This window comes from Triturus cristatus, chromosome 7, assembly GCF_964204655.1.
Source record: "Triturus cristatus chromosome 7, aTriCri1.1, whole genome shotgun sequence".
Classification (NCBI taxonomy): domain Eukaryota; kingdom Metazoa; phylum Chordata; class Amphibia; order Caudata; family Salamandridae; genus Triturus; species Triturus cristatus.
This window is the reverse complement of record NC_140590.1, coordinates 535776194-535797149: the sequence shown is the minus strand read 5'-3', so window position 1 is coordinate 535797149 and position 20956 is coordinate 535776194. Positions and strand designations below refer to the sequence as shown.

Here is a 20956-nt window from a genome sequence, read left to right as displayed (position 1 = left end):
CATACTTTGTTTAACATTTATGTGAGCCCTTTGGCACAAATAGTAGAGGAGTCTGGACTGTCAATTGTGTTTTATGCAGATTACAAACAATTGGTAATCTCAGTGTCTGGTGCTACCAACTCTAATCACCTACAGCTTGTCCCATGCATGGAAAAAAAAAATCGCTAAATGGATGGCCAACTGCAGTTTGAAACTCAATGGGGAGAAAATTGAGCTAATGTTCCTGGGTAAATGCACTGACTCTTGGAAAAGGATCAGCTGGCCAGGCAACTGGGGTACCCCCCCCGCACTGAAGTAGTGCATCAAGAACTTGGGGATGTGTCTTGACCGGAATCTTTTTATGGATACCCAAGCAAAACAACTTTCAGCCACCTGCTTTCAGTATTCTACGCCTGATTCGGAAGATCATAGACCTTGTCCCACATCAGGCGCGGAGAACGGTGATTCAGTCACTTGTGGTCTCCAGATTGGACTACGGTAACTCATTGTATTTAGGGGCCCCCAATTATGTAGTCAACAGGCTGCAGGTTGTTCAAATTGCGGCATCCAGAATGTTACTAAAAATTCCCAAGCAGGAGTCAGTGAAAGATTCAAATAGCAAATTACACTGGCTCCCTATCCAATCTAGAATCAAGTTTAAGGCACGTTGTACAGCTCACAAGGCTATGCATGGCAGAGGTAAAGCCATGTTACGGTCTCTCATCTCCCCTTATACACCCTCAGGTCCTCGTTCGATTTCCTTATGAGCTCAACAAGGATAAAAAGAGGGGGAGGGAGATCCTTCACTCATCTGGTCCCAAACTTTTGGAACTCAATGACCATTGAATTAAGACTTTTGAAGGAACCGCATAGCTTCAGGAAGAAACTTAACACATGGCTCTTTCCTTGATGGCCCCTCTACACCGTTATGTCACCCTCTCTGCAGCGCTGGGAAGTCCTTGGGCAGCCATGCGCTCTACAAATCACATAAACATAAACTTTGCCTTTTGTCCTCAGAGAAGTCAACAATGACCTTTGCGTTCTCCTTTGAGAAAGAACGAAGGAGTCTTCGACTGTGGTAAATATGCTTTTAAATCCTAACTTCAGAAATTTGGGGGAGCTGTGTATTTTGTATGGAATGATTTTGCATAATAAATATTAAAGACAGTTCAGACTTTTTTCAGTTTTTATAGTTTGTATGATCATCAAACCACAACCTCAATTGTTAAGTTCACAGAAAATACGAGTGATTCTTCCTTGGAGTGTTGCAGTCGTCAAGCTTGGGGGATTGTGACTGGTGGGTCCAGTTTCTTTATTTAGTTTAAATCCGGACATAGATAACCTGACTCTGCCCTATCAGTAATATTGGTAATGCAGATATAGGTTAGGTTTAGCTATCAATACCTGGTTTTGTGCCTTAGTTACGTTGTAGATGAGAGCATAGTAAATACCTTAAAAGCTTCACAAAGCCATACAGCATTTGGGGTGTCATAGTGGACCTTCAGTGGTTAGGGAATTGCATAGAATTTGAGCTGTATTTGTTGATGTGTATATTGCTTTTAGGTTAGTGGGACGAGGCTAGTGGGTCAAGATGGGAGCTGTCCTGTAGTTTTCATGTGCCTTCCAGCTCTAAGTATTATTGTGTTGGTTTCAGGATGGTGCGTGGACTTAATATACTTACCCTCCAGTAAGTCGCTGGTGACAATACTACTTTCCAAGTTCAGTTAAGCATCTCTGTGCAGCTTAGTGAAGTTGATTCTTTCCTCTTTAAATATGCATACATGGATGATGGTGTTCATTGGAGGGGACTGCCTGTGCTTTCATACCCTTGGTCCAGAAGGATGTGATTATTTATGAAGTGTCTCTCAATCCAACGTTTCCCAGACAATGGCACCAAAGCCTCCTGTGACATGCTATGAAGGCCAAGATGGTGGGAAAGCACCAGCCACTAATTGTGCTCCACAATGCTGCCAGGCAAAGGCCACCTGTTGAATGCCAATGCCAATTCCAGACAGCACAACTGCATTCACCACTCAAGAGAGCCCTGGAAGAGTTCAAGCCATCATGGAGCCACTCATAACATGAATGGCGTAAGCTCGCAGATGTTCTCTTAATGGTTTTCCTGTTATACCTGCATGCCTCCGAAGGCACTTCAGAGCACACAGGTAGGTGGCGCGCTCTTCACCATGTCCAGACTAGTCACAGTCTAAAATGAATGAAATACCAGTTGTATAGCGCACAGTGACCTTATCCGAGTATCCTGGTGCTAGGGTAAGTAGTGAAAAAGGACGAAGACAGCTACTAAGTGAATACCATGTTTCTAAAGCTTTCCTAAAAGTAGGCTGGTTAGCAGACTTCGCAGAGACAAAGTCAATGATTTAATATTTTAAGATGGAATCCTGCAAAGGAGCCCCCACACCTTGTCTTTCCTGATTAATGCAGTAAATAACAAGATAAGAGGATCAAGAGTCTTAAAAAGAGCCCAGAAATGCACAGCTGGAATTGAAATTAAAAAGAAAAAACATAACAGACCAGATCTCGTAATGGCTTTGTGACAAATTAACTTGTACCTCAAAATAAAGCAATTGGGGACTGGAAACAAGTGAGGTGAAATCAAATTACTGGACATGCTTTCCTACTGTTGAGAACCTGATGCCAGTCGCATGGCCTAGTTCTGAAAGAGTGGCATATGATTTTGAGCTGGTCGTCAAAAATGTATTGCTTCTGATACAAGAGTTGGTGAAGTTTAATGGACGTGGAAGGCCAGGCGGGTTAGGCAGCTCCAAATTACAAATTTCTGATTGTCAGAGTTCAATTGTAGATCATTTTTAAACATCTACAAAGGACTTTAAAGTGAGAATGTTTGAAAAAAAGGACTGATGTTGAGAGTTGTTTCAAAAGTTTTGAGACAGAAGATTACCTCTGTGTCATCTACATAAGAAAAAATATGGCGGTTATGGGCAAAACTTAGATATTAAACAGAGTTGTGTTCCTTGAAGAACCCCGTGGGACTCCACAAGAAACTTCACGAAAGGCTGATTGACAGCCAGAGGTCGACAGCTTAGAAACAATTTAAACCAGTTTAGAGCAGCCTGCCTGTGGCATGTGACACTTAGGACATCACAAACAAATAAACGGATCTCCGATAGGATCTCCTTCATGCCTAAGCCCAGACCTATCATCATGTTATAGCTTCCCTCAGCTGCTGCGGAGGAAAGTGTCCAAAGTATATCTTCCTATGACTGACTTCTTCAGCAAACATGTCACAACTGCCCATCGTTCATACTGTAGCCTCACAACTTTCTGCCTTGATATGAACCAACGTATGGGCAGCATATACTGCGCTCTGCATTTATTACCTGGCACTTGAGTGATGACTTTCTCACTGACTTCGAGTCGGAGTGCCTGGCCATGAAGCTGTTCACCATATCCTGTAGCTTCTCGTACTTGCTGACCAACTGGCTGACTTGCTCACTGACATCTATGCTGCATGCCGGACATGTGCCCTGGGCATGGCTAGGGGAAACCCTTGAGGAAGGTGTTCTAACTGCCCCTGGCATGTCAGGGGTTGATAGGTGGCCTGAAGGCAAGGACTCGGATCTGCCGGCATCACTCGCCATTTCAGCCGCATCCAGTGCCAACAGAGGTCTTTCATCTGCCTGCTGCATACTCATGGATAAAAGAGTGGATGATGAGGATACCATGTTCTGCAGGATGGATCTAAGTTTGTCTAACTGGATAGAGAAAGGAGAACATAGTTATTTGTCATTTTGATCCTCTGTCACAATAACTGATATGCTCTCACCAACAACAATACTGATGAACCATGTTCCTCTGTGCTTTCGTCCCTCTTTCACTCTCTCTTGCACTCTCACCCTGACTACCAACTCTTTCTTTCATGCAGTAACTTCTTTCTTTACATTAGAACCCTCTATCCTTCCCTCACTTCTCTATCCTCCTTACTCTCAAACTCAACAGCTGGTTCTATAGGAGCTCTAGAAGTAAACCTTATTCACAGGTCAGATTTTGGTGATGAGGCTTCTGTCCCTGGATCCTAGGGTTAGAGTAGAACTCTCACCAGTGGACTATTCAGAAAAGAGTGCCAGTGGTGTCATAGTAATTAGAAATTAGAAACAAAGCTTAACCTATTGCATAGATGCCAGTGTACAGTTGGAGTCTCTGGCAGTCATGTAACTCTAGGATTCAGAGAAGAGGAAGGCGTCTGTGCATATGAAAGGAGGTGACACGCCATAGATTAACCCCTTTCACTGCCACCATAGAGTAGACACACAAAACAGAGTAGAAGGAGGACAAATCAGGAACCAATCGAAAAGACAGACTCAAATGCTAGAATACCTGTCTAATGAGGGGACTAGCCTGGAGGTCCAGCGACAGAACTAGAACAACATGCCAGCTAAGAGCACCAGGTAGCAAACCAAGTAATTAGTGATAGATTTATAAAATATGCAAGCACATATAGAATTGCCTTATCGCAAAAAAGCTTATTTTACAGGTCCTGATATATGGTTCAGAGTCCCATAATCCAAATTTAGAGATGTCTGTCAGCCCAGCGGACATCTCTAGTCATTGACAGGAACTAGCATCACAGCGGTTCCTGTCATTGAGGCCAAGGTTTAATAGACAGTACTCTTAAAATGATGGTACCATCCATCAAGCTTTTTTTTAACTTGTTTTTGTTTTTTCAAAAACAAAATCCCAAAGGGAGATTAAACTAACAACCCCATAACATGGGGGTTTTCTCTCATGGTGTGGAAGTCATTTAAATGTTTTTAATGTCACTTACCACCTGATTTTTCACAGTAGTAAGGGAGAGTCAAAAATGGACATTCGACGGCCCATTTTAAATCAGACTGGCAGTCGAATGGCCAGACCTTTGAAGGACCTCAGTCCACTGGGCTTTCGGAGGAGTATGTCTGCAATGGAGACGGATGCCTGTAAATCAGGCAGGTGTATCTTCTGATTGCTGACGACGGTAGGCGACCTTTTAAATGGGTAAATATCGCATTTCAATTGATCGTATGTGAATGAATTGTGCAATCCTTCGAAGTGCTTTAAACCTACATTTAATGGGAGAGGTTGCCACTCTATAATTGACTATACCTTGATATCCACTAGGTACTCGGAGATTATCACAAACTGGGAGACACTAGACTGTGCTATCAGTGACCACTATCCATTAACGGTGACCATAAAAATAGTTGTAACCCCTGATGATGATTTAAGGGTAAATCCGTCTTACCCTGGGATGTAAGATGGGACTTTACCTTAAATGGGATAAAGTGGTTCCCCCAGCGTTTCTTAATTCTCTGATTAACAATACATACAAGCACATACAGATATGCTTGTCTACCCTAGAAAGCCCACAGGCAATTAGAAATGCCTTCTCTGTTATTTCGACGGAGATTAAGAACTTACTCTCTAGAGCACCAAAGAAAACTTTACAAGGTAGTATAGGCTGGTTTGATAGGTCCTGTTCAAAGGCTTTGAAACACCTAAAAATTAGCCTGAAAAACAAACCCCGAAACCAGTCGCAAATCAGGGATGCCAGACAAAAATACCGTGCAGCACGGGAGGAAAGAACGAAACAGTTAAAAGCAGAGGCGTGGCAAGCCTTACAGGAAGCTTCTAATAACAGGGATAATACCGCTTTTTGGAAAGCTGTCAACGCACCCTTCCTGCAGTGCACACGGGTTACGAAGATTGAGATGGCTATACCCGCCGAAACTTGGGCTGGCCATTTCAGCACACTATATGATCTAAAAGATCTTACAGCCCACACAGTTAGCTTGGATCCCTATTATAACCATGATAATGAGTTGAATGCCCCTACCCTTTTCCCTTTAGACCTCATTTTTGACTTTTGACTGCGCCGAGGTACTCATGGCACTGACAGAAATCCCCTCTGGGAAGGCTCCCGGTCCTGACTGTGTACCTATTGACGTTTTTAAATCACAGCTGGACTTATGGGCCCCCTTGCTTACAAATGTTCTAAATTCCTTGAATAAAATAGGTTTTATTGACACATGGCCTGAAGCGGTCGTTGTGCCGATTTTTAAGAAAGGTGATAGGAACAACCCTTTTAATTATCGCCCTATTTCATTGCTCGACTCTCTTATGAAAGTCGCAGGGCGGATTATTTTAAATCGGATTCATGATTGGCTGGGCGAACAAGATATAATTTCAAATTTTCAATATGGTTTTAGACAAGGCAGAGGCACTATTGAGCAAGGTTTGGATTTGACCCTTATTATTGCCAAATACACTCAGGCAAAAAAGGGGAACCTTTTTGTGACCTTTGTAGATCTTAGTTCTGCATTTGACTGCGTCAACCACGAGCTCCTTTGGGAATCCCTTGTTGAGATCGGCATTGAGCCCCCCATCCTCGCATTTATTAAAGAGCTTTACAGGGGAGCATCAGCCCGTGTCAGATATGGCAGACAGGGAGAGTGCTCGGACAGGTTTTATATTAAAAGAGGTGTAAGGCAGGGCTGTATTTTAGCCCCCTTGCTCTTCACTCTCTATATAAATTCTGTTGGTCAGTATCTCAATAGAAACTATTACGATTATCCCACTATAAACGGGAAACCCATACCCATATTACTCTACGCGGACGACGCAGCAATTATGTCACAGACCCGCATGGGCCTCCAAAGAGCAGTAAATGATTTTACTGAATTTATGTCACAGCGAGGTTTAAATATCAACGCGTCAAAAACTTTTACTATGTCTTGTGGCCTTTGAATAGGGAAAAGAAAATGCTCCATTTTCATAAATGGTAGCAAGCTTGAAAATGTTGATAGGTTTCCCTACTTGGGCATTACCTTTGAGAAGAAGGGCTCCTGGCGGGCTGCCGCCCAAGCTAGAGGAGCTGCCTTTTCTAAAGCCATAGGAGCACTGATTAATTACTCGAAAAAACTCGGGGGACGCCCGATCATCCCCTTATCACAGATCTATCGTGTCAAGTGTGTTTCTACTGGTATATATGGATTTGGGGAATAGATCAGGCAGTTCATATACAGCGCTCCGAGAATTCATTCCTACGTTATCTTTTGGCCACTCCACCTGGTACTTCTGTTTTTGTAATGCACAACGAACTTGGTTTCACATATATTACGGACATGATAAAATCTGCTCCCATTATCTTATGGCATAAAGTCTGGACCACTCCCGAAACACATTTTAATAGGGAAATCATCATGGATTGTCTCAGCCTGAGTGAGGCGGATCGCTTTAAATGGTTGAATTACATTAGAAACTTGTCACGTGATATAGGGCACCCAGAATTTTTTACTGATCCTTCCACGTTAAATAACATACCTAGAGTCACCTTAAAACGATTAGTCGCTAGCCATCTGGCTAATCGACGTTGGGTCATTGAAAATTCCAAGCATACTGTGCTGGAGTATCAACTCTCCACTACTGTTGAAGGGATGCAACATTATCTTTCTTTAATTCCTTCTCCATTTTCCCGTATGCTTGTGACTCGTTTCCGCACCGATACCTTTTTTAGACTGTTGACATTCCCTAACCAGAATTGTTGGTCTAGAAACCTGGAGAATTGCCCATGTGATGGTCTGTCATCACAGTCTAATATTCATTGCATTTTATTTTGCAAGTTCTATCAATTGCCAAGGGTTACTCTTTTGAAACCATTGCTCAAATCCTGGGGATTACGTTCCTGCAGGGCAGCCTATCTTAAAATGAAATCATTAGATAGCCCACTAGCTGTCGCAGTGGTATCCTTTTATCTGAAAAAGATTGTAATAACCAGGGCTTCCATGCAGCCATAAAAGATTAAAACGCCCTCTTTCATCCCATATATTCTCTCTTTCCATCAAATGAATCTGATAAGGACTGTTTTTTTTTTAACTCTTAAACTATGTTCACTGTCACTCTTTTTAAACTTTTATGTCGTTCATGATGTTTTTATATGATTTTATTGTACTTTTATGATAATGTTTTACATATCGAATAAAGGAATTTTGAATTGAATTGAATTGAGTGGATGATGAGGATACCATGTTCTGCAGGATGGATCTAAGTTTGTCTAACTGGATAGATAAAGGAGAACATAGTTATTTGTCATTTTGAGCCTCTGTCACAATAACTGATATGCTCTCACCAACAACAATACTGATGAACCATGTTCCTCTGTACTTTCGTCCCTCTTTCACTCTCTCCCTGACTACCAACTCTTTCTTTCATGCAGTAACTTCTTTCTTTACATTAGAACCCTCTATCCTTCCCTCACTTCTCTATCCTCCTTACTCTCAAATTCAACAGCTGGTTCTATAGGAGCTCTAGAAGTAAACCTTATTCGCAGGTCAGATTTTGGTGATGAGGCCTCTGTCCCTGGATCCTAGGGTTAGAGTAGAACTCTCACCAGTGGACTATTCAGAAAAGAGTGCCAGTGGTGTCATAGTAATTAGAAATTAGAAACAAAGCTTAACCTATTGCATAGATGCCAGTGTACAGTTGGAGTCTCTGGCAGTCATGTAACTTTAGGATTCAGAGAAGAGGAAGGCGTCTGTGCATATGAAAGGAGGTGACACGCCATAGATTAACCCCTTTCACTGCCACCATAGAGTAGACACACAAAACCGAGTAGAAGGAGGACAAATCAGGAACCAATCGAAAAGACAGACTCAAATGCTAGAATACCTGTCTAATGAGGGGACTAGCCTGGAGGTTCAGCGACAGAACTAGAACAACATGCCAGCTAAGAGCACCAGGTAGCAAACCAAGTAATTAGTGATAGATTTATAAAATATGCAAGCACATATAGAATTGCCTTATCGCAAAAAAGCTTATTTTACAGGTCCTGATATATGGTTCAGAGTCCCATAATCCAAATTTAGAGATGTCTGTCAGCCCAGCGGACATCTCTAGTCATTGACAGGAACTAGCATCACAGCGGTTCCTGTCATTGAGGCCAAGGTTTAATAGACAGTACTCTTAAAATGATGGTACCATCCATCAAGCTTTTTTTTAACTTGTTTTTGTTTTTTCAAAAACAAAATCCCAAAGGGAGATTAAACTAACAACCCCATAACATGGGTGTTTTCTCTCATGGTGTGGAAGTCATTTAAATGTTTTTAATGTCACTTACCACCTGATTTTTCACAGTAGTAAGAGTCAAAACTGGCCATTCGACGGCCCATTTTAAATCAGACTGGCAGTCGAATGGCCAGACCTTTGAAGGACCTCAGTCCACTGGGCTTTCGGAGGAGTATGTCTGCAATGGAGACGGATGCCTGTAAATCAGGCAGGTGGATCTTCTGATTGCTGACGACGGTATTCCGTTGTCGTGGTGATGGAGTAACTCTCTGCCAAACTCTAAATTAGCCCAACCTGTCTATGGTGCTTAAGGTTCTGATTTAGAGTTCAGTGAATGGGCTACGCCATCATAAAGGTGCCAGATATCCCATCTGCTGATTTAGAGTTGGTGGTGGGCTACTCCATCATAAAAGTGACAGATATCCCGTCTGCTGTATCACAAGTGCATTATATCAAATGGCACTTTTGATAAGAAGGACAGGATTTCCATCACATTGTGATGGAGTAAACCATCCGACAAACTCTAAATCGGCCCTAAATTCCTTATGCCCTGGAAATAGACCCTTTTGGGGAAGGAGGAAATGGAACAAATCCATGCAATTGCATACAATCTGCCATCTATTGGCACTGTTCACACCTAGTTGTGTAAGATACGTTCGCAGTTCTCTCAAGACTTCTGCACCTTTGTTTGGATCCATGTGACATATAACACTGACAATAGTTCTGCTAAGAGAATCCTTGTCTGTGCAAGGATGGTTCTCACTCCGCCGTCGTGAATCGAGCATGTACACACATTTTTTGATCTATGACACTTTCTACCACCATTCTGCTGGAAAACCAAATCCCCGGAAACTTGATGTCTTATTCATCGCTGCCTCATACTGGATCTACATTTGATCCTGACATTGCCCTTGAGTCCTACGCCATGCGCATTCTCTTATACAGAAAATGGATTCCAGTGCAAGACAAAGACACGATTTACATACAAACATAGATCAGGCTCAGTAGCAATAAGGGCAGATTTTGTTTTCAAGTGTTCCTCTATTTCTAGTTCTTGATTTATTTTTTGACTACTTGTGTCACCACAAATTGAATTCCAACTATTTGCAGCAAGATGATACTGATACAGGGAGAAGGCCAAGCATTTTGTAGGAATAAAACCGATTTGACCACTTTCCTAAAAGTTAAGAGAGTGGCCACACATTCAATATCCAGAGGAAAGAGTAGCCACGTTTTACTGCACTTGGAGTACTGCACTTGGAGAATCGACATACAAAAATTAGCAGACAAAATACAGCACAAGAGTTGAATGTTATTTTGCGGTCTACAGACAACAAATTCAGCATCTATCTAACATGCAGGGTATCATTTAAGGGTGGAAATGAGACGTCAGCCAAAAATAATAGTTATCCAGTCCACTCTTATCTTGATTATATCGCCTTGTTTGGAGGTTCCAGAAACATGTCTTTCACATTGCACAGGCATTACCTATGTGTTTGCCACATTATGGACCTCCGCTTAAGAGGTCTGTCCGTGAGCATAAGTAACAGCAGCCCCCCTGTGCTCCCATGGCACCCCATGCCATCTCCGTTTGTTTTTCCGAGATGCAACTTCTAACATAAATGTGGAAGCCCCTTCAAGGAAAAAAAGACCTCTGACATGTTGGACAGCTACACAAGTCCTATTCCGCAAACAAGGCATTTTCAGAAAAACTTTCCTATGACATCTATTGTGCCACATACTGCAACTATTAAGCCAACTAGCAGAGTTTTAGATCTGGAACACTCAGGCCAACCTTTAGTTCCTCCCTAAATGCATTAAGTTACATTTAAAACGGATGTTTTGTAAATAACACACTGAAATTGGAGTAGTCCCACTATTTTTGCTGTGCTACTCTATTCTTTAATGAGAGAGGAAGCCACAGATCCCCAAAGAGAGCAAACCAATCTGCGCAGTTTGCCATCACTGAGCTGTTCATCTCTCTTCTCTATTTGGCTATGCGTGGATCCTTTTTTTCCTGAAAGCCCGCAGAGCGAAGGCTAATGTTTGAGTAACAGCACTGTAATCACCGCCAGCACAGAATTTAGGAGTTTGAAAACTGAGCTTTTATATCTTTATATTTTTAGTAATTGTGGGCCTAAAACATCTAAGTAGATGTCATAGAATTCAATCAACATCCTTTCAGAAGTCTTCTTTCTCCCAATCGCTCTGAGTACCGCATTAATCTCGTTCAGTTTTAGTGGCATCTCTAAGTCCGCTCATTGTGTTCAAGCAAGGCAGAGAAAATGGTGTTCCTCCAAAAATGTGTCGATATGCTCTGGATGGGATAACAGGGCTGATGGTATAGTGGTGATACTATGCAGAAACATTGCATTGATCTCAATTTGCAAGGGGACGAAAGAACCATGTCCACTGACAGTGATCATTATTCTCTTAGTGACAATACACAGTAACCAGGTGAGAATTCTAATGGGTTAATCACTCTCATGATGTTGTCTAAAGGTGTAGGTGCCGCAGTCCAGGCAACATATTCAGTTCCATATCATGGTCTTCTCCATCCAAAAGATACCCACTTTTACCAGAGTAACCAGCCTGTTGTGTTTTGTATCTTGGAAGTCCATTTTATATTCAAGCCCACAAATATCTGAGAGGATGGTTTTGCGGGCACAATTATCGTACCTATACAGGCAGCACGTATTACAACTTTGAACACTTCCCATTTAAAGCTTGTGCTGCCTACTGACCCAGGGTACTAATCAACATCATGTATTATTGTGTCTCTTATGGTACATTTGAAGTCTAAGTCCTTCAGCATCACTCACTTGATAGGCCATGCTGGTAATCTTGTCCCGTATCTCCACCAGTGAAGAGTGAGCAGCAGAAGGCTAAGACTGGACAATGTCTTTCCCATGTACTTTGTCCCCTCACCTCGTATTCTATATTCAGTCAGTTGGCATAGTATTGTCTGGAATCTGGATGGAGGCCTTGGCACATATCTAACATCCTACAAATTTTCAGTTGTGATTGCAAGAAATTAGAGGCCCGTGAGGAACAGGATGAGCATTAACTGGAGAGAATTATGTACCCAATAATCGCTCACGAACCTAGTTAAAATTGCTACCCCACAATTTTAAGTTGTATCTGAACTAGCTACAGCAAGACATTATGGAAGGGAAAACATGTCTGAATTCACAATAGAGAGCTAACATTAACTAGGTTGATCGGATCTCTGTCTAGCCATCTTGAATCTAACAAAAATGTGCCCTGCAATATTTTGTCTGTTTAAATGTGGTATTCACTCTGAAAGATATTAATATCCCTCATGTGTAGGCAGAAAATAAAGGGTAGAGTAATTGACCCTTCTATCTTATGTATAGTTTTGTACTCTCGTCTTTGAATTTCTTCACCAATCTGCATATTCTACAGCAGGCAAACATTGTGGAGAAGTGTGGCTCAATGATTAGAGCGGCAGACCCTGATGCAGAGGTCTAGTCTGGCACCAGGGTTCAATTCCCCGCCTCGGCGGGTCTTGGGCTCAAAATTCCATGGACCTGATAATTCTCGCCTCGGTGCCTATTCCAATCATGGAGTCCCACTCTGCAACTCTGGGCAATAGCTTGCTTAATCTCCACAACGGCCCCCACAACGCTAAGGATGCCTGGCCTCCACCTTGGGGGTGCCCAGGAGTGGACGCCTCACAGGGAAAGCCAGGATGGGTTCCACAGCGGTATTCGTACAAGCGCCTTGAGACCCTTGAGTAGTGTGCTATACAAGTATCAATTTACAATTTTAAGATGCTTGGTTGTATTAACAATGACGCCAACAATCCTGATTATAAATCCATTAGCATTGTTTGGTATCATGAGACCCAACAATTGCAGAGTGCTGAACGCACTGTCCAGTTTGTACCTCACAATAGCACTCAATATAACCAACCAGTGTGAGAGCCAGCCCTTGTATAACAGACCCTAGGAGAAACCCATTGTTAATAAACTAATTGGCACTCTATTGTAATTGAAATTGCCCACCTACTTGCAAACCCCTCACTGAAATGTGAGTACACTTTGGGGAACCCATACGCCTCAAATGCCATGACTAGAACTTTCTCCGACATGTGAACCCCTAATTAATGAACACCTGATCACCAAAAGGAGAAAGGAAGAACGGGGAAACAAATGTTAAACTTCATCACCTTGGCATGGAATTCAGATTTGGTTTTCCCCAATTACTGAAAAATGTCGGTATCACGGTGAAGGGCTCCATTCAATGGTGCCCACTTCAGCTCAAGAAGGAATACTCAGCTGACCTCTGCAGTTACACTTCTCTAGCCTTGATTCTCACTGAGTTTGGATGGGTAGTGGTTGCTTAGCCATCATTCACATGTTGCCCCACAGGTGTTTCTGCCATCTAAGTTACTCCTCTCTGTTATCCATTGGCAGCACTCAAGCTTCCACCCTATTCCAAGCAGCCAACGATTTATGAAGAACTAAGCACCTCCTTCTCCCAACCCCCACACACCGAGATGGCCATTAGCTTTGCCTGGAACATCACCATGTATTTCAAATCTACCTATGTCAGTTTCTTCCTCACCCCAACAAAGGGCTACTAAAGTTGATGAACCACCTGGGTGTCGCAGCGGAGTATCTATACTGCCAAGAAAAAAATCAGAGCCTTCGTTTGATACAGCGCGTACCACACCTTAATTATTCCTATTGTCTTCACCTGCTCACGAATTGTGGCTTCCACATTGATGATTAATTCAGATATTTTTCAAACATCGCACCACAACATGCTCAGATCAATGGATGGTGTGTCAATCTTGGCCTACAGTGCAGAGAATATAACATGAAGGGCTTTACGGATTTCTGTCTGGTGGTATGTTCAGTATTACCCTTATTAGTGGGTATGCCCCACTGAGGGAATCAATTATCTCCAGGCGATTTAGGAATTTACAGACAAAATATAGCACAAGAGTTTAAATGTTATTTTGCAGTCTACACATGGACCAAAAATGGTCGCTGTCCTGTCCACTCGTCTCGATTGCCTCGCCTCATTTAGTGGTCCCGCAAACAGGAGGCAAAGACCAAAACCAACTGCAGTGGCTTGCCTTTGTCACTGTGGCTTGCCGTCATTCATTCTCAAAGACCAAGGAGATGATTTCTATAGATGAGAGTCAGGATCAGAGAGAAGATCTGAGATCCACGATGTCAGCGGGTGAAAGAACATTCGCACAACAGAATGGTATCAGGTCAGTCCAAATCCCTTAGACAGGTCTCAGCTCCGCCACAATCTATTCTGTTCTACTTTAAGTAACATACAGTATATTTCAGGATTCCAATAACTTTTTTTCTGCCCTTGCCTCGAACCTGCCATATGTGTAATTATCCTGTGCTAGCAAAATAGGATTTCAGCAACTAGAATCTACCTATTGTTTAGCTTTATATTTCTGGCTCATCAGGTCCCAGGAGGTCAGCCTTGATAGTGGGCACATGGTATCAGTTTGGTACATGTGCTCATCTTAGGTTCTGGTTAACCTGAAGAGGACAAGAAACACTCTAAGCTGGTACAAGCATCACATTCCTTCATCAGCACTGACAAGTTCCCTCTTTTGATCTGAGACCACTCATTTTCTCTAATTCACCACCTACCTCTTAGTGTGCTGTGGGTCCTAATGTCATTCACAGGAGCCCACCATTATATGCCTCTAAGCTGTTGTGCCCCATACGCTTGGTGAAATGGCAATCCGGTGAAGCATCATTGACCTGCCATAAAGTCTGCCAACTTTGAACACTACATCAATGATCACTCGTCCACTCGCCAATGAAGCTTCCTTGGTTAATTCATGGTCCAGCTTTCTGCGAGGGCTACATACACTGCTGCTCCACACTAATCGGGGTAGCTCCATGCCAAGTGGTATTTGCAGGCAAATTGGCTGTTATATCTGACTCCACCTTCAAATCAGGGTGAACTGCCCTGGAAGATCCTGGGCTTATGAAGAAGCTTTGGAGCCTCACATCTACATGCTGTGGCTGCCAATTACCCCTTAGTTGACCAAACATGATAAGTTCTGAGACACTTCAGGAATCCTGCTAACAATTACAAACATACAGCTAAACCTGTCTATTATTTGCGTAACAATGGCAATTGATTGTATTTCTATTAGCAGGCACATAAGTAGCATTAGGCAGATATTGAGGGTGGAGACAGCAGAGGGCATAATGGGACAAGATATGAGACTGTAGCTAGGGTAGACATAAATGTCCATATTGCAACCACTAAGGGCTGCACAGGAGACTAGGAAGGCATGATCCACAGCATTAGAGATTAACGACTACAACCTAATGAGTAGTGGAAGATAACACATCTCCTTAGATTTGCTAGCACTTAAGAGACCAGAGTTGTCTATGTCTCATTTGTAGTTCAGACTGCTTGAGTATATTGTAACGGTAAGTATATACACAGAGGTATAGAACTACAATTTTAAATTCCATTTCAACATGCCTTGAGTATGTGTGTGTGTATGTATATATATATATATCCAAGAGAGAAGTGACTCAAACAGATAGATTCACCAAAGAACAAAAATATATTTCCACTACAACGTTTCATCTTCCGCCTTCCTCAGTGGGAATATATTTTTGTTCTTTGGTGAATCTATCTGTTTGAGTCACTTCTTTCTTGGATATTTTATTTCTTTGTGGCTCATTGTATCCTTTGGGATCCAGATTTTTGCCCTGGCTGGCTGTTGTTTTCTTGTGATCCTTCATCTTCAAGTATCGGTGGATGTCAGGAAGAGGAACGAGGATGGCAGCAGTGGGAGATTGCGATCCCAGAGCGGGGCAGTTTTGCTGACTGCCAGCATGGGTTCTACATTTACCCGCATGAAATGCCTCGCCCAGGAGTCTGACGCCCCTTGGTGACCGGGCACTGCTGATGCCTAAGCTGAAGCGGTGAGGTGGTTCAGCACATCTGCAACTATTATGCATCGGTACCCCCCCACCCTGAGTTTGTGTCTGATTTGGAACATTATTTTTTCACGCTGTTTTTGCATTTTGGAAATTAAGACTGGTGTTTCCCTTTAAACTACATTTAACGATCCTGATGGCATAGACTTACTTTAGAAGTGTGTTCGGGTCCTGGTAATATGTCTTTAAAGGATTCTGACTTTGCAGTGTGATATTTGCTTATTAGTCCAGCTATTTTGCCACCAGCCTGTTGCACTATGGGAGGGGTAGTCATCTTATGGACTTGCACACGCACGGTGATATGAACATTTAACTCCTACTTGGACACGATTTTGTTCATCCGGGTCCTATAGCACTGGAGTCATCAGCTTTTTCGAATATTCACTGCAATATAAAAGTTGATTTCTTGCATTTTTTAGATCGACTTTCTAATTCACGGCATTACAAGTCAGTATCTAATTACCGGCAGACCGCTTATCATCCGAGCAGCACATTTCAGTCAGAGGGGTTCTGAGATGTTATGCACCATTACTATCATGATTTATGATAGCATTATAACGTGTTTTAAATTCAATTTTAAAGAATGTATTTGTCTTGAAGTTGATATATACTGCGATATTTAGCTGACACATTTAGAGTGTTTTGGTGCTTTACGTATATTGTGTCAAGTTCTCCAATTCAAGCTGGTGATAACAAGACTTTAATATGCATTGACTCTTCTTTTTTACAGTGTAACAAAATAATGTGATTATGAGGATTGAGTATGTGCTTTGTGCAGCTGCTGTTTATTCAATCACGTTGTTCTTGTAATAATTAGGGGTTTTGCTTATGCTTTAAAAGTATTTTTTTCATTTTAATTTTGCCTGAAGTGGGAGTGACTATATATATTGATAGAAAAAAAGCGCCAAACTGATTGAGAAAGGCTTCATCGAAGCCGAAACGCGTCTCTTGTGCCTCGGATCGTGGGTGACCTGATTAATTAAAAGAAGCTGTATACCAACTATCTGATGCCCGTGCCTTCTTCATGGGAGTTTCCTGTTAAAGTTTGGAGTTTGCGCTTTATATCTATATATCTATATATATCTATATATATATATATATGTATATATATATATATATATATATACACATACATATATTCACATATATATATACATATATTAACAAAGGTTTACCCAGAGGCAGGACCGAACTCCACAGCAGGTGAGTTTAGAAAACTTCTTTATTCACTGGCATGCAACTTCACATCCCCGTATTTTGTCTCCGGGCCGGACGCGTTTCGAAGCTTTCTTGCTTCTCCTCAGAGACCAGTATCAGCAGGCATTATTGTAAGGCTCTCCGCATCCCACCTGAATGCTTTTAACAATTACGTGGCTTCCGGTGTGCGTCCGTGATGGAAAACGAATCACTGATGCATATCGGGAGTTGGAGTCTTTTCCGCCTAATTATACCCTCCAGTGGGTTTGTCTGCTATACACAATGTTGGGACACTTTTTAAAGCCCTCCATTAGGCTCCAGGATGAGACTTTGCATACCATAATTGTTCGCCAACTGTGCCCGTCAAAAGTGAAATTTCACTCCTGGGGGTCCGTTCTTTGCTTTTTGGATGGTGAGTCGTCCTCGCGGCCTGGAAGCGCCGCGTATGTATTAACAAAAGTTTCCCCAGAGGCAGGACCGCACTCCACAGCAGGTGAGTTTACAAAACTTCTTTATTCACTGGCATGCAACTTCACATCCCCGTATTTTGTCCCCAGGCCTGACGCGTTTCGAAGCTTTCTTGCTTCTCCTCAGAGGCCAGTATCAGCAGGCATTATTGTAAGGCTCTCCGCATCCCACCTGAATGCTTTTAACAATTACGTGGCTTCCGGTGTGCCTCCGTGATGGAAAACGAATCACTGATGCATATCGGGAGTTGGAGTCTTTTCCGCCTAATTATACCCTCCAGTGGGTTTGTCTGCTATACACAATGTTGGGACACTTTTCAAAGCCCTCCATTAGGCTCCAGGATGAGACTTTGCATACCATAATTGTTCGCCAACTGTGCCCGTCAAAAGTGAAATTTCACTCCTGGGGGTCCGTTCTTTGCTTTTTGGATGGTGCGTCGTCCTCGCGGCCTGGAAGCGCCGCGTATGTATTAACAAAAGTTTCCCCAGAGGCAGGACCGCACTCCACAGCAGGTGAGTTTACAAAACTTCTTTATTCACTGGCATGCAACTTCACATCCCCGTATTTTGTCCCCAGGCCTGACGCGTTTCGAAGTTTTCTTGCTTCTCCTCAGAGGCCAGTATCAGCAGGCATTATTGTAAGGCTCTCCGCATCCCACCTGAATGCTTTTAACAATTACGTGGCTTCGGGTGTGCCTCCGTGATGGAAAACTAATCACTGATGCATATCGGGAGTTGGAGTCTTTTCCGCCTAATTATACCCTCCAGTGGGTTTGTCTGCTATACAAAATGTTGGGACACTTTTCAAAGCCCTCCATTAGGCTCCAGGATGAGACTTTGCATACCATAATTGTTCGCCAACTGTGCCCGTCAAAAGTGAAATGTCACTCCTGGGGGTCCGTTCTTTGCTTTTTGGATGGTGCGTTGTCCTCGCGGCCTGGAAGCGCCGCGTATGTATTAACAAAGGTTTCCCCAGAGACAGGACCGCACTCCACAGCAGGTGAGTTTACAAAACTTCTTTATTCACTGGCATGCAACTTCACATCCCCGTATTTTGTCCCCAGGCCTGACGCGTTTCGAAGCTTTCTTGCTTCTCGTCAGAGGCCAGTATCAGCAGGCATTATTGTAAGGCTCTCCGCATCCCACATGAATGCTTTTAACAATTACGTGGCTTCCGGTGTGCCTCCGTGATGGAAAACGAATCACTGATGCATATCGGGATTTGGAGTCTTTTCCGCCTAATTATACCCTCCAATGGGTTTGTCTGCTATACACAATGTTGGGACACTTTTCAAAGCCCTCCATTAGGCTCCAGAATGAGACTTTGCATACCATAATTGTTCGCCAACTGTGCCCGTCAAAAGTGAAATTTCACTCCTGGGGGTCCGTTCTTTGTTTTTTGGATGGTGCGTCGTCCTCGCGGCCTGGAAGCGCCGCGTATTTATTAACAAATGGAAACGAGGACGACGTACCATCCAAAAAGCAAAGAACGGACCCCCAGGAGTGAAATTTCACTTTTGACGGGCACAGTTGGCGAACAATTATGCTATGCAAAGTCTCATCCTGGAGCCTAATGGAGGGCTTTGAAAAGTGTCCCAACATTGTGTATAGTAGACAAACCCACTAGAGGGTATAATTAGGCGGAAAAGACTCCAACTCCCGATATGCATCATTCGTTTTCCATCACGGAGGCACACCGGAAGCCACGTAATTGTTAAAAGCATTCAGGTGGGATGCGGAGAGCCTTACAATAATGCCTGCTGATACTGGCCTCTGAAGAGAAGCAAGAAAGCTTCGAAACGCGTCACGCCTGGAGACAAAATACGGGGATGTGAAGTTGCATGCCAGTGAATAAAGAAGTTTTGTAAACTCACCTGCTGTGGAGTGCGGTCCTGCCTCTGGGGAAACTTTTGTTAATACATATGCGGCGCTTCCAGGCCGCGAGGACGACGCACCATCCAAAAAGCAAAGAACGGACCCCCAGGAGTGAAATTTCACTTTTGACGGGCACAGTTGGCGAGCAATTATGGTATGCAAAGTCTCATCCTGAAGCCTAATGGAGGGCTTTGAAAAGTGTCCCAACATTGTGTATAGCAGACAAACCCACTGGAGGGTATAATTAGGCGGAAAAGACTCCAACTCCCGATATGCATCAGTGATTCGTTTTCCATCACGGAGGCACACCGGAAGCCACGTAATTGTTAAAAGCATTCAGGTGGGATGCGGAGAGCCTTACAATAATGCCTGTTGATACTGGCCTCTGAGGAGAAGCAAGAAAGCTTCGAAACGCGTCAGGCCTGGGGACAAAATAAGGGGATGTGAAGTTGCATGCCAGTGAATAAAGAAGTTTTGTAAACTCACCTGCTGTGGAGTGCGGTCCTACCTCTGGGGAAACTTTTGTTAATATATATATATATATATATATATATATATATATATATATATATATATATATATATATATATATATATATATATATATATATATATATATATATATATATATATATATATATATATATATATATATATATATATATATAGAGAGAGAGAGAGAGAGAGAGATGGTAGGACAAAGGGGGCGTGGCCTGGTATGTGGGACTTACTGGAGGTAATAGGAGGGGTTGTTGGCCTCCCGTTACCTCCAGTAAGTCCCACACAGTGGGATTACTAAGAGGTCTTCGGAAGCCATGCCCCCCTTTCTCCATCACTCTGCAAACGTGCCTCCTGGCACACTACTGGTTGGGGGATGAAGTCCACTTTACTCCTGCGGGACCTTGGGGGACAAGAAGCCCTCTTGGTACCTCCTGTAAGTCCTACGCAGCGGAATTCCTGAGCGCTGGTTGGAGGCCCAGCCCCCTTTCTCCACCACTCTGCAAACATGACTGCTAGTTAAAAACCATAGAAATTCACTCAGGGACATTAAAGTTAGAAATTAGCACATACAAAACCTTAGATATTCACTGAAAAAAACACAGGTTTCATGGACATTATAGTTAGAAATTAGCATCTAAAAAATCTTAGAAATTCACTGAAAAAACCACAGGTTTCAGGGACATTAAAGTTAGAAATTAGCACATAAAAGACTTTAGAAATTCACTGGAAAAAACACAGGTTTTTAGGGACATTATAGTTAGAAATTAGCATTTGAAAACCTTAGAAATTTACTGAAAAAAACACAGGTTTCAGGGATGTTATTGTTGGAAATTAGCATTTAAAAAACCTTAGAAATTCACGGAAGAAATACAAAGGTTACAGAGACGTTATAGTT

At 42.7% G+C, this 20956-nt stretch overlaps 1 protein-coding gene across 3 annotated transcripts in view; it reads right to left on the bottom strand.

Moving 5' to 3' along the window:
* QRICH2 (glutamine rich 2) overlaps positions 1-20956 on the bottom strand; it is a 450378-nt gene that overhangs the window by 194748 nt on the left and 234674 nt on the right. For all 3 annotated transcript variants that reach the window (XM_085616929.1, XM_085616930.1, XM_085616931.1), the window contains exon 9: positions 3339-3713. In XM_085616929.1, the coding sequence (XP_085473055.1) occupies positions 3339-3713 (375 nt within the window). The remainder of the gene's footprint in view (positions 1-3338; positions 3714-20956) is intronic.